This window comes from Nomascus leucogenys, chromosome 19 (genome assembly GCF_006542625.1).
Source record: "Nomascus leucogenys isolate Asia chromosome 19, Asia_NLE_v1, whole genome shotgun sequence".
NCBI classification, from domain to species: domain Eukaryota; kingdom Metazoa; phylum Chordata; class Mammalia; order Primates; family Hylobatidae; genus Nomascus; species Nomascus leucogenys.
Window position 1 is genome coordinate 18,043,624 of NC_044399.1, and position 12,751 is coordinate 18,056,374.

Here is a 12,751-nt window from a genome sequence, read left to right on the forward strand (position 1 = left end):
CAGAGGTTGGTTCATGAGGTTTAGGGAAATAAGCCATCTCTGCAACATTAAAGTGCAAGGTGAAGCAGCAAGTGCTAATGCAGAAGCTACGGCAAGTTATCCAGAAGAGCTAGCTAAGAACATGGATGAAGGTGGCCACACTAAGTGATATGGTTTGACTGTGCCCCACTGAAATCTCATCTTGAATTGTAGCTTCCACAATTCCCATGTGTTGTGGGAGGGACCCGTGGGAGGTAATTGAATCATGTGGATGGGTCTTTCCTGTGCTGTTCTCATGGTAGCGAATAAGTCTCATGAGATCTGGTGGGTTTATAAAGGGAAAGCTCTTTTGCTTGTCTCTCATTTTCTCTCTTCCCTGCAGCCATGTAAGACGTGCCTTTCGCCTTCTGTCATGATTGTGAGGCCTCCCCTGCCACATGGAACTGTGAGTCCATTAAACTTCTTTTTCTTTATAAATTGCCCAGCTTTGGGTATGTCTTTATCAGCAGCGTGAAAATGGAGTAATACACTAAGCAACAGATTTTTAATGCAGACAAAATAGCTTTCCATTGGAAGAAGATGTGATCTGAGGCTTTTATAGCTAGAGAGAAGTCAATGCATGGAAACAAAGCTTCAAAGGACAGTCTGACTCTCTTGTTTGGGGCTAATACAGCTGGTGACTTTAAGTTGATGTCAATGCACATTTACCATACTAAAAATTCTAGGGCCTGTAAGAATTATGTTTAGTCTACTCTGCCTATGTGCTGTTAGGGGAACAACAATGTCTGGATGACAGCACATCTGTTTACAGCATGTTTTACTGAAATTTTAAGTCCACTGTTAAGACCTACTGCTTAGAAAAGATGCCTTTCAAAATATTACTGCTCATTGACGATGCACATAGTCACCCAAGAACTCTGACAGAGATGTATAAAATGATTAATGTTTTCATGTCTGCTGATACATCTAGTCTGCAGCCCATAGATTAAGGAGTAATTTTGACTTTAAAGTCTTATTATTTAAGAAATAACATTTGCTAGGGCTAAAGCTGCCACAGTTATTCCTCTGATGGATCTGGGCAAAATAAATTGACAATCTTCTGGGAAAGTATTAACAGTTCTAGATGCCATTAAGAACATTCATAATTCAAAGGAGAAGGTCAAAATATCAACATTAACAGAAATTTGAAAAAAATCTGAGTCCAACCCTCATGGATGACTTTGAGGGTTCAAACCTTCTTAGGAGGAAGTAAACACAGATGAGGTAAAAATCACAAGAGAAGTGGAAGTGGAGCCTAAAGATGTGAGTGAACTGCTGCAATCTCATGATAAAACTTGAAGAGATGAGGAATTGTTCCTTAGGGACGAACAAAGAAAGCGGTTTCTGGAGATGGACTCTACTCCTGGTGAAGAGGTTGTGAACATTTCTGAAATGAAAGCAAAGGATTTGGAATATTACATAAACTTAGTTGAGAAGGCAGCAACAGGGTTTGATAGGATTGACTTCAATTTTGAAGGAAGTTCTACTGTGGGTAAATACCACCACATACTACAGATAAATATTTCATGGAAGGAAGAGTCTATCAATTTGGCAACCTGCATTGTTGTTGTATTTTCAGACATTGCTCCAGCCAACCCAGCCTTCAGCAACCACCACCCTGCAGTCAGCAGCCATCGAGGTGAGACCCTCCACCAGAAAAAGGATAATGACTCACTGAAGGCTCAGATAATTGTTAGACGTTTTTGAGCAAAAAAAGTCTTTTTAAATTAAGGTATGTACATTGTTTTTTAGACATAATGCTCTTAGACACCTAATAGACAACAGTATAGTATAAAAATAACTTTTACATGCATGGAGAAACAAAAAAGTTTGTGTAACTCACTTTATTGTAATATTTGCTTTATTGTGGTGATCTGGAACAAAATCAGAAGTATCTCTGAGGTATTCTTGTATTCACTTAAATAGTAGAGTTGGATTTCTAGCTTTTTTGTCCTTAAAATGGACTCAAAGTTTAAAGTTACTTGCAAAGCACTAACTACAGACTCCTTTTATATTTTTGTATTTATTTTTAGTATTTGATAGTTGCTTTGAAACTTTAGTCAACAGGAAATTTTTAGTGACTTGCTTTCATTTAGTTTTTACAAACTACTTTTCTACTTTTCATATAAATTCTCTTTGTACTCACATTTCATTGACTTGCAGTACGATTAATAATTTGTAATATGATTATTAACCAGCACAGTTGACATATGCATGCACAAATTGGGTTGGGTTTTCTTTGTTGCCTCCTGCATGCCCAGAACTAGAATAATGCCTGGTTACATAATAGGTACTCAATAAATATTTGCTAAGTGAATAACAAATGGTACACAACTCACTCTTAAGTATATAATAGAACAAGAGGAAGCAGAAGGGCTGTTTTGTGCTAGAAGAAAGCCTATCAGCCTAGAGTTTCACATGCTATGTGCATTAGGTTTTTTTTTTTTTTTAGATAAAAAGAACGGAGAATCAGTTATTACAGCAACTATCTTAGATGCTAGTTGCTTAAAAGTGCTTCCACTGCACGTTGATTACACATCTGGCTTAGCAAAAGCTTTTCCTTACTCTCTGCATAAAACTAAGCATTCCATCTTAGTTTCCTCTAGGAATAAACTACCTTTCTCCATGTTAATCTGTAACTAATTTAACTCCCCATCGCCCAGAGAGGGCTTGTGGAACATCTGAAGCTGTCTGTGGGGGCCAAGCTCCTGAAGGGTGATTAGTAACATGTTCTCTCTTCAGTGTTCCATAGGACATTTGGAATCAATTAAATATTCAAATACAGAGTCCCTCAGATCTCTGGCCAGGCCCAGCAAGTTTGTCAGGGGAGGGAGTTGAAGGCAGATAACTGCTCTTCCTCACACCAGAAGCTATAGCTGGAGACAGACTTTTAAAATACACTCTCTAGGCTTCCTGGTCTGCCAGCAAATAGCTGTCCACAACATTAGAAACAATATGGGAAAACAACAGCAGCCTTATAGAGTAATAGGAGTCACAGCATATATGACAACTACTCCCAAACAAGGTGTCTTAAAGGTAAACAAGTAAGCGAGTACATTGGGCCTGGAAGACTGTACCAGTCGTTTTAGTATAATAGTATGGTATGTGCTGGCTACAAATGGTTTTTACATTTTTAAAAGATTATAAAAAGAAATCTGGCCTTTTAGATGAAGTTTGCTGACCCTTGGTTTAGAGTTTTGTTTCCATCATATGTACTTGCCTAACCATTAGCACTGCTAATTACTATTACTGCTAATGGTTAGTAATGATTATGTGCATTGTGGAAGGAGAAATGGATGTATGCCCGTATGTGCCAAGCACTTTGCTAAACACTTTACCTACTCTGTCTCTTTCATTCACTGAGTAATCCTTTAAAGTAGACACTTATATTTCAATATAGAGCCAAAAAAAATAATAGCTCAGAAAGGTTAAGTAACTTGCCAAGGTTACAGGAAGCATTATACAGTAGAGCTGTTAGTCAAACCCAATGTGGCGTTGTGTTTAAGCTGTGAAACCCCTTGTCCAATTAAATGCTACTTAGAACCCCACTATATAAAATAGTTACTCTCAGCAAAGCTGAAACAGAAGGCTAGCAACCTCAACCCTTCTCAGAATAAGCTGCTTGAAACAGGAGTCAGTTTTTCAAAAAAAATGAAGCCGAGAACCAGCATGGAAAATGGGCTTTCAACTCACTTCTTCCATTATCTGGCACATTACAGTTTCACCTCTAATATATTGCTGAGGGTGAGAACAGTATCAAAATAACAGGACTGCCTTTTGCTTATTTCTTTGCCCAGTAAAATGGTTTAAAGTGAGTCAGCAAAAGGCAGAAAGAAGGAGGGGAAGTTAAGGACTTCTTCAAAATCTACCTCATCATTTTGGAGCTTTTAGTCTTCAATTCCATCAAACACAGTGGTGGGAAGGACATCTTCCAAATGGCAGCTCACTTTACCTTAATAGTTGGTGTTTCCAGACAAGTTTCTAGTTTTCCATCATAAGTTAATATATCCTATTTTTATTATGGTGCCACAAACAAGAACTTTGAAAGGCTCAACTCTTACAAAAGGTCCAAATCCCCTGAAAAGCATCAAGTATCAAAGTGCAGCCAGAAAAGATGGTATTAAATGAAAAAAAGGGGCTCCCTTTTAATGAAGTCGAGGTGTAGGACAGATTTATTAGCTTCCATTTTTCCAAGTTGCATTCTGGTGTATTTCCTGCCTATACTTCTAAGTTCAGCAGGTCTCTTTGTAGGATTACTTTTTAAAAATACAATGTTTCAAAGAACATGATGCAGCTATATCCACTACACCTGCAGAGACGCACCTGTGATGATACACTGTTTCTCCAATTCACAAGGCAATGCTCTAACAGAAAACAGACCTTCTGCATGATATGCCAAGATCCTGCCATTCTTGAAAATAACTGATACTTATAAGCTGATATTATAAATGGTCTTAAAAATAATAACCAAGCATTATCCCTGGGCTAAATAGTCATTAAATTCAGTGTAACTGTCTATACTTTAGTGTTATAATTCCTTTTTCCGATATGAGATAGTGAAACAAATAATTAAAATTAAGTAGATCCTTTTGATGTTGTAACACAGATGCCTGCAATATTCCTATTTGGGCTCAATTATTCTTATGCATACCATTATTTACTGATTTTTTTACTGTGTGCTGGGCACTATACTCGATTCTTGAGGGAGGAAAGCTAATAATAAATCTCTTTTCCTTAGAGAATTTCTATTCTGATTATCTAACTGAACCTGTGAATGAATAATTAGTGCACTAAACTCCTAGTAAAAGTACCAAGATCAGAGGAAAAAAAAAGTAGGAAGAGAGAATTGTCTCTGCCTACAGGGGTTGGAGAAAGGAACACATTTCAAAGGAACCTAAAGGGTAAGTCGTATTTCCAAGGAAAAAGGAGAGGGTATTCCAGACTGAAAGAACAGTATAAAGAAAGGCCCAAAGCAAGTGAGTAGGTGACTGTTCTAAAATCAGGACTGGATTATCTGATGGGATGACCAGAGATGTCCTGTCCAAGATACCAGTTGCTAGACATGTGCCTATTTAAATTAACATTACATTTAATTAGAAATTCAGTTCTCAGTTGAATTTGAAATACTTAATAATCCCATGTTTCTAGAGTCCACCACATCAGACAACGCAGAGTATTCCTTCCCTCACTGCAAAGTTCTACTGAACAGTGCTGAGTGTGAGAGTATAGGGTAAGCATGGTGCCGTCTCATGGAGCCTCAACTCTATCTTCAACAGTTTAATCTTTAGTCTAAATAAAAGTGGTTTATAAACCACTATATTCTATGAAATCCCTTTAGGAATTGCTATGGGGGACTCTACCTTGGCAGCACTGCAATAACCTGCTTTACCCCTCCAACTTCTATGTTTCAGTGAAACACTTCTTTTGAAGAAAGAATTCTGCAGATTTTTTTTTTTTAAAGGCTCAAAACCCACTGTTTTTTAAGCAGGAAGGTGATAGATTTGGGTTTTAGGAATATTATCTCTCAGAGCAGTGTACAAGATACGTGGCAAGAAGAGACTGGGCAGACCAAGATCAGCAGAGGCTAATGGTGACATGATAAAGGACTGTATTCAGTGAAGCCTCCAAAGAAATGCACAGTTAAGAATTTCTATCATCAGTAAATTTATTCCAAGTAAGACTTGTGTGCACACACCAGGCAGATTATTTCCACACAAACACCAAACATCATAGTAAAAATAGTTAACACTTTGGCCATGAAACTCAAAAATACTTGAAAAACTTCTCGATAGCACTTTGAGTTACTTAATTCTGACAAATATTAATATGTCATCTATGCTTGCCCAGTTATAATTTTACAATATAATTGTATTTTTCATTATACTTATTATTCTTTATACTTACTATATATATTTAAAACATCTTTGCTGAAATTCTCTTATCCCAAAAATAATTTTTCAGTAACTCCAAAATACCCCCATGTACCTCTTAGCAGTGCTATTCCAGTATCAAAATTCTTTTTCTTCAAGTAACAAGTTCTCAAGCCACACCATTCCTGATTACAGATATAACTGATATGCAGTTTTATAACCAGCTCTTTTACTCCTTGTTCCTATTTTAGCAGGCCAACCATCACTTCACTGATATCCCAGAGTTTTCTTGCAACAGATTCATCCATAGCTTTGGGCAATAGTTCTTCCTCTTTACAATCCCCAAAGTATCTTCCTGACACTCCTTCTACCTCAGGTGAAGAGGCCAAATAAATGGAAGTCTGGGCACCTTCTACTGGAGTTTTGAAAAAAGCCCATGACACCAAATTGAAGAGTGGTTTGACCAACAGTGGAATGTGTATGTGCCTCCCCAGATTTGTCCGTACAATACCAGGATGCAACACATTGACGGTGACATTTGTGCCTTCTAAGCGGCGGGCTAGTTCCCTGGTAAAAAGAATGTTAGCCAGTTTGCTCCGGCTATAACAAAAGCTTTTATTATAGCTTTGTTCACTGTTCAAGTCATCAAAGTTGATGTCTCCATATTTATAAAGTTTGGAAGAAACTACCACAATCCTGCTGGGAGCTGAACTTTTGAGGAGTCCAAGGAGAAGATTGGTGAGTAGAAAGTGCCCCAGATGGTTCACTCCGAACTGCATCTCAAACCCATCTTCAGTCTTCATGTAAGGGCACTGGAAGATCCCTGCGTTATTGATCAAGACATCCAGCCTAGGCTCTTCCTTTAAATGTCAAAAAGAGAATGGCAGAATTATTAAGATCACATGCCTTGTATTGCTTTTTCTGTTCATGATAATTACATTTTAATAAAAATGGGAACTTGAGACTAAAAGCATTTAATTTCAGATGTTGGTCTATCGATCAAAGAACTACTTGAAACACTGGCAATTTTGTGTTTAATAAATGGGGAAAAGGATTCCTCTGCAGGATGTTCCTCAGATAAATACTGATATTCATGATCTTTCATTCAACAGCTCTTTTTTCTCATTTATTAAAATGATATACAGAAAGATATTTATCCACAGTCATCTTCCAATAAAGGATGTAGAAACTAAATCTAAGACTTAATTTCTGGATTTATGCTTTTATAACAATAACATTTACAAATATATAAACTTTAACATTGCACTAGAAAGCTGACTACGTGATCAGTACCAAGATCTTTCTCAAAACAGAAATACAGTCAATTTGAGGACAAGGCACTCCTATAATCCCATATTTCTCCCTTTAATTTCAGTTGAACTAGGAAAATATCAATTTGGGAGTTATCAGGTTAATACTGAGATCATATCAAAATTATAAGTGTACCTATGATAAAGTGTTTAAAACTACTTGCAAACTACTAAAATTCTACAAAATGCTTCTATGATCTTCCAATAATTGAGAGAAAAATAGAAAAAAAAAACAGATGCAGAAACTTGACAGGAGCCTGGCTTTGTGCTTTTCACATGTCACCACATCTAATTCCAACAACTGTATAAGCAAATGAAGCTCACAGGCTAAGTGACTTGCCCAGTATCAGAACTCCTAAGTAGCAAAATAAGATCAGATCTGAAGATGAAGTCTTTGACACCAAGGCCTATTTTCTTAATTAGTAAGCTGGCATGGCTTTCTAATTGGGATTTTCAAAACAGCTAGAGAGGCAATGAAAGCTAGACAGACCATATGCTGTAGAAAACAGGTAAGCATAGTTTATTCCCAGAGCTACTAGTTATCAACACCAAGGGCAAACTTATGGCTGCTTTATTCTGTAGTTCTCTCAGAGTAAATGACACCATGGGGGTGGAACAACTTCAAGTCATTTCCTTAAAACTGAAACAAGCAATAGAAAAGGTCAGAAATGCAAACTTAACACTGGAGAGAACATCATGAATAAATTGAGATTCATAAAGATTAAGATTAAGATTCATCAAAGATTAAGAAAAAAATAAACAGGTAATATAAAAATATCCAGCGTAAAGGGGACTCTAGATCTGTAGAGTCAACATTTTATACTTTGAACATATGCTTCTGTATCTTTCCAAATTAAAGTCCTAAAATTTAGACTGTTCTCATAGGGAAGTCTTTTTATTCCTTAAATCATGTAAGATGGTCTTCTCTAGCCTTTTCTCGGTTGTTCTATGTTTCTTTTGATGGACAAAGAAATGCACAACATGTTCCAAGTGTAAAGACACTGTGATGACCCATGATTAATATGAGGTCAAATTTCAAATTTCACTGGCCCTTCTGCCAACTGTAAGTGAAAAGAAAAATGTGTTACATTTCACAACTGTTATCGAAGCCCACCTGTCAGAGGATTAACTATTTCTCATTCTGCCCTGTCTCAGCATCTTTGGGTTTTCCAGTAGTCAACTTCAAAAAGAAGGCAAGAGTTCACTCATGGGGGAAAGAAAGGAGTATTCTTTTTCACTAATCCTTTGGAAGAGTTTCCTGAGTTAATCATTTGTTAGCCAGCATTCTTTGCTGGGCTTGTGTTATTTTAAAATTTACTATTTTTTTAAATTCTAGAAGATAAATGAAATAAATACCAAGAATACCAACCTGTGGGAAATCTACATTTCCATTTTTTTTTCCCTTCTAATTATAGTCACTTAACTTCAGAGCCAGGCAGGAACAGAAATACTTAGAAGCAAGGACAACTTAGTTATCTCTTTGTGTCCTCACTTTTTAATTAGTTCTGCCTCAAGTGCCAAAGAAGCAAACCCAGCCCCATCTATATTTTAAAGAGGAACAGACAGATCCATTTTTAATGCTTCCAAAATCTCATTGATGAGTATTATTTCTTAACCTGTGTTACACATAATTAAATACTAGCAATAAACAAAAAAACAAGTCTCTAGTTCTGCAACAGCTCCCAAACTGTGGCCTGCAGCATTGCAGCAAACTCTCAGGGTGTTGTGAAATATTTCAAATTTTCGAGGGAAACACAGTGATATTTGCTCAATACCTCAAAAACTACTAGCTCTAGGTGGTTCACAGCTTGAACATTACATTGTGCTATATTCCTTTCAATGACATTATTTCTTTGTGGAGCTGACTTTTAAGCAGCTGTTAGCAGTTGCTGTAATAAAAAACAAGAACAATGCTAAAAATCCACCTAGAACAGGAAACGAGGGTGGAAACGAGGGTGGCAGTGTCCAATCTGATTCCAAGATTTCAGACACTGGTGTAATGACCAACAGGGATACATTTCCCATTAGTAGTCATGGTTGTTTAAGAACAAAATAAAAATACTATTTTTTCTTTCAATTATGTTATCTTCTCAAATAGCTACTAAATTGTTAGGACATAACTACTTATTAGGTTGCGTCAAAGGAAAATAAATCTCAGAACCCAAAATCACTAAGTCAAAGGTTAAAGTCAAGCTGGGAACTGCCTCAGACAAACCTGCCTCCCATTTTATTCCTAAATAAGATAGCTACAACCCTCACAATTTGCCCACATGGGCCTCAAGATCTTTACCCTAAAATAGTTCTGTTGAATTTCACCCTGGCAATGTACTAATAAATTGATAGCTCATCTTCACACGTGCCAAAAGAAAGAACTCTAGTCATCCTTCTGCTCACCTGACATAAATGCTTAGCTGATTGCTGCCTCTGCCCTGTTGTTTATGTGAAAATGCAGACTCACTGAGCCAGTTTAAGACATAAGTGATTATTCCTCTATCCCTCCTGCACATGTAAATTGTATTCAGTAAAAGGCTAATCAAAGACCCAAAAGAATGCAACGTTTTGTCTCCCATCTACCTATGACCTGGAAGCCCCCACTTCGAGTTGTCCCACTTTTCCAGGAGAACCAGTGTACATCTTACACATGTGATTGATGTCTCATGTCTCCCTAAAATGTGTAAAACCAAGATGTGCCCCAACCACCTTGGGCACATGTCCTCAGGACCTCCTGAGGTTCTGCCACGGGTGCATCCTTAACCTTGGCAAAATAAACTTTCTAAATTGATTGAGACCTGTATCAGATACTTTTGGTTTTACAGTTGTTTGGACTTAACTACGTAATAAATGAACTGGGAAGTATTTCTGGCCTAAGGGCATCATGAAAAAATTACTGAGAAAATTTGGGAACCTCTTATCTAGACTCAAGAGACTCCATGTCATATAGGCACCTTTCTTGTCCCAGCTAATTTTAAATTTCACTCTTCTGAACAAATGCCCTCTGAATGCCAGTTATCCCTGCAAGAAACTCTTCTACCTCAATCTCAACAGAGAACATCCACTTATGTGGAATTACTTACCATTTGCACAAATAAATCCTCACACCTCACTACCAGGCAGCAGGAGGAAACAAGGGTTAAAAGCAAGTGTTCTGGAGACAGACCACAAGCAAGTTTCTTAGCCTTCCTATGCCTGTTTCCTCGCGTTGTAAAATAGGGATAATAATGCCTACTCCACAGGGTTACTGTGTAGCTTCAATGACAGTTATAGGCAAGGACACTTCATTTTCATTTAAAACATAAAGGAAGATCTGAAATGCTTGGAACAGCTTCTGGCATACAGATCTTCAGTAATGCTGGGTATTATTTTTATTCCTGTCCCTGTATGGAGCATGACCACTGGGTTCCAAGCTGTATTCTACTTGGAAATCAGGCCACAGTCCTGTTAAGGATGGTGCTGAGTTTACTTGTGGCAGCGAGCTCCCTACCCCAGCAGAAAAGGGGCAGAGGCCGGGGGAGGGAGAACTTTTTTTTAAAGGACCGATCTGAGGTCTTTGGCTAGCAACTTCCCCCAGTGCTCTGGGGTTCTGAAGACAGCTCGGTGCAAATTCACTTCTGACACAGGAAAAACAATTCAGAGGCCATGGATCTACTCCGGGGCGGTCCTCACATAACGAAATGAAATGTTCAGAAACTGGTTTATTTATTTTCTCTTGGGCCCATTTCTTTTTCGACGTCCTTAGAGGACAGAAGGCAGCCCTCCCAGTTAGTTTCTCTTTCCTTCTCAACCCTGCAGCTTCCTGGCAGCCTCAAAGTGGCTTTTTGGACTCCTCTCAGCCTCAGCGGTTCCCAAGGTGACACCCTGAACCCCAGGGCGGTCCCTCGCTGCTCAGCCCCAGCCCGCAGTCCCCTCCCACCCCATGCCCAGGCCCTCCCCACCAGCCCGGCCCCCGAGGCCCACACCTGGAGCATTTCCTGGCAGAAGGCGCGCACCGAGCGCAGCGAGGCAAGGTCCAGCTCCCGGACTATTAGCTCGCCCGCCCCGCTGACGCCGGGCTCTGGGCCGCACTCCGCGGCCTGGCGGAGCTCGCGGCGGAGCTGACTCGCCGCCTCCTCGGCGCGCGCGCGGTCCCGGCAGCCCATGATCACCCGCGCCCCCAGGCGCAGTAGCTCCGCGGCCGTGGCGCGGCCCAGGCCGCTGTTCGCCCCGGTGATCAGCACAGTCTTCCCGTGCATGAGGCCGGGGTCCCCGCCTCTGCGCAGCCGCTGGACCCTGGTCCCCACGAACCGCCGGGCCGCCAGCCACAGCGCCCCGCCCAGAGCTGCCAGTACTGCCGCTGCAGTGGCCACTGCCATCGCAGGGCCCGAGGGCCCACCGGCCCCTCCACGGGAGTTCCGGAGCCACCGCCTTGCCGGAACCCAAGCGACCACCTGTACGCGGAGAACTCTGGGGCGCGGCGGGTCGGCCCCTGACGGTGCGCGTGGGGCATGCTGGGACTTGTAGTTTCCCTCTAGGGGCGCCTGATTGGTTGGGAGAGTTCAGCGCCCTGGGTCCTGCGCCCTCCGTGGAACCCGCTCCCAGCCTAAAGATGGAGGCTGGGCAACCAGCACAGTATTCAGGCTGCTGGGGTTCATACGTATTGAAATCCCAGTGTAGGGGCGGACTTCCCCATGGGAATGTCTGATGAGTACTTTGAATTACAGAGTCCTGTTAGAAATGCCACTCTTCAGGGCATTTCGTGTGTTTTCCTTTGAGGGCTCCTGGGACTTGTAAATTCAGTTCAATTCACCTTCTGAGGAATGGGCCCTGACAAGCTGAAGTCTGAGGTAGGACTGTTTTTCATAGACGAGACAAAGAATTAAGCAACATGAATCAGCTGGAAATAGAATGGGCGAGTGGTTCTCAAACTTAAATGCACATCAGAATCATCTGGAGGACTTGGGGTGGGGGTTCAGGGTGGGGGAATGAAACAAAACGAAAACAAAAAACCAGGGCCCCAGTATTAGGGTTTCTAATTCAATAGGTACAGGATGGGGCCTGATAATTTGCATTCTAACAAGTTCCCAGGTGCTGCTGCTGCTGCAGATCTGGGAACCACACTTTGAGAACCACTGAACATTATGTCATTGGTCCCTATTAAAAAAAAGAAAGTCATCTTCAAATGATCTTGACACTGGCAGAGGTACAATGGGAAAAGCTTGGACTTATGGTAAATATAGGCTTCTGAGCAGGCCATTTACAAATGCCTCCCTGCCCTCTCCATAGGACTATTACACGCAACGATAGAAGGCAAAGTGCTTGGCTCACTGTAAGATGCCTCATTAATATCAGGGTTAGTGTCACAGGGACCCTTCTTCAAGCTACAAACTTCATAGCTGTAGACCAAGCTACTTTTAAAGACTCATTGGTTCGTCTGCCTCTCCATCCAATATGTGCCTGGCCCTGCCTGTTCCCTGTTAGAGCCACAGAGAAATGGGACACCATTTCTGCTCTCAGGGTGCTTACTTTCTGAAACTGTGATCTCCCACTTCCCACCCTCCACCCATTGCAGGTTCTTCA

At 40.5% G+C, this 12,751-nt stretch overlaps 1 protein-coding gene across 1 annotated transcript; it reads right to left on the reverse strand.

The window, feature by feature from the left end:
• Positions 1-5,658: 5,658 nt before the first annotated feature.
• On the reverse strand, positions 5,659-11,656 carry RDH14 (retinol dehydrogenase 14). Its single transcript, XM_030800133.1, has 2 exons — positions 11,155-11,656; positions 5,659-6,748 (listed from the first exon to the last, which is right to left on the reverse strand). The coding sequence occupies exons 1-2, from the start codon at positions 11,545-11,547 to the stop codon at positions 6,131-6,133; spliced, it is 1,011 nt and encodes a 336-aa protein (XP_030655993.1). The 5' UTR covers positions 11,548-11,656; the 3' UTR covers positions 5,659-6,130.
• Positions 11,657-12,751: the final 1,095 nt, after the last annotated feature.

Excerpts from the sequence above, each read along its gene's own strand:
- RDH14 (XM_030800133.1), bottom strand. The coding sequence starts at position 11,547 with ATGGCAGTGGCCACTGCAGCGGCAGTACTGGCAGCTCTGGGCGGGGCG. Across the intron at positions 6,749-11,154 it reads TCTGCCAGGAAATGCTCCAG|GAAGAGCCTAGGCTGGATGT; the intron begins GTGTGGGCCTCG and ends TGACATTTAAAG.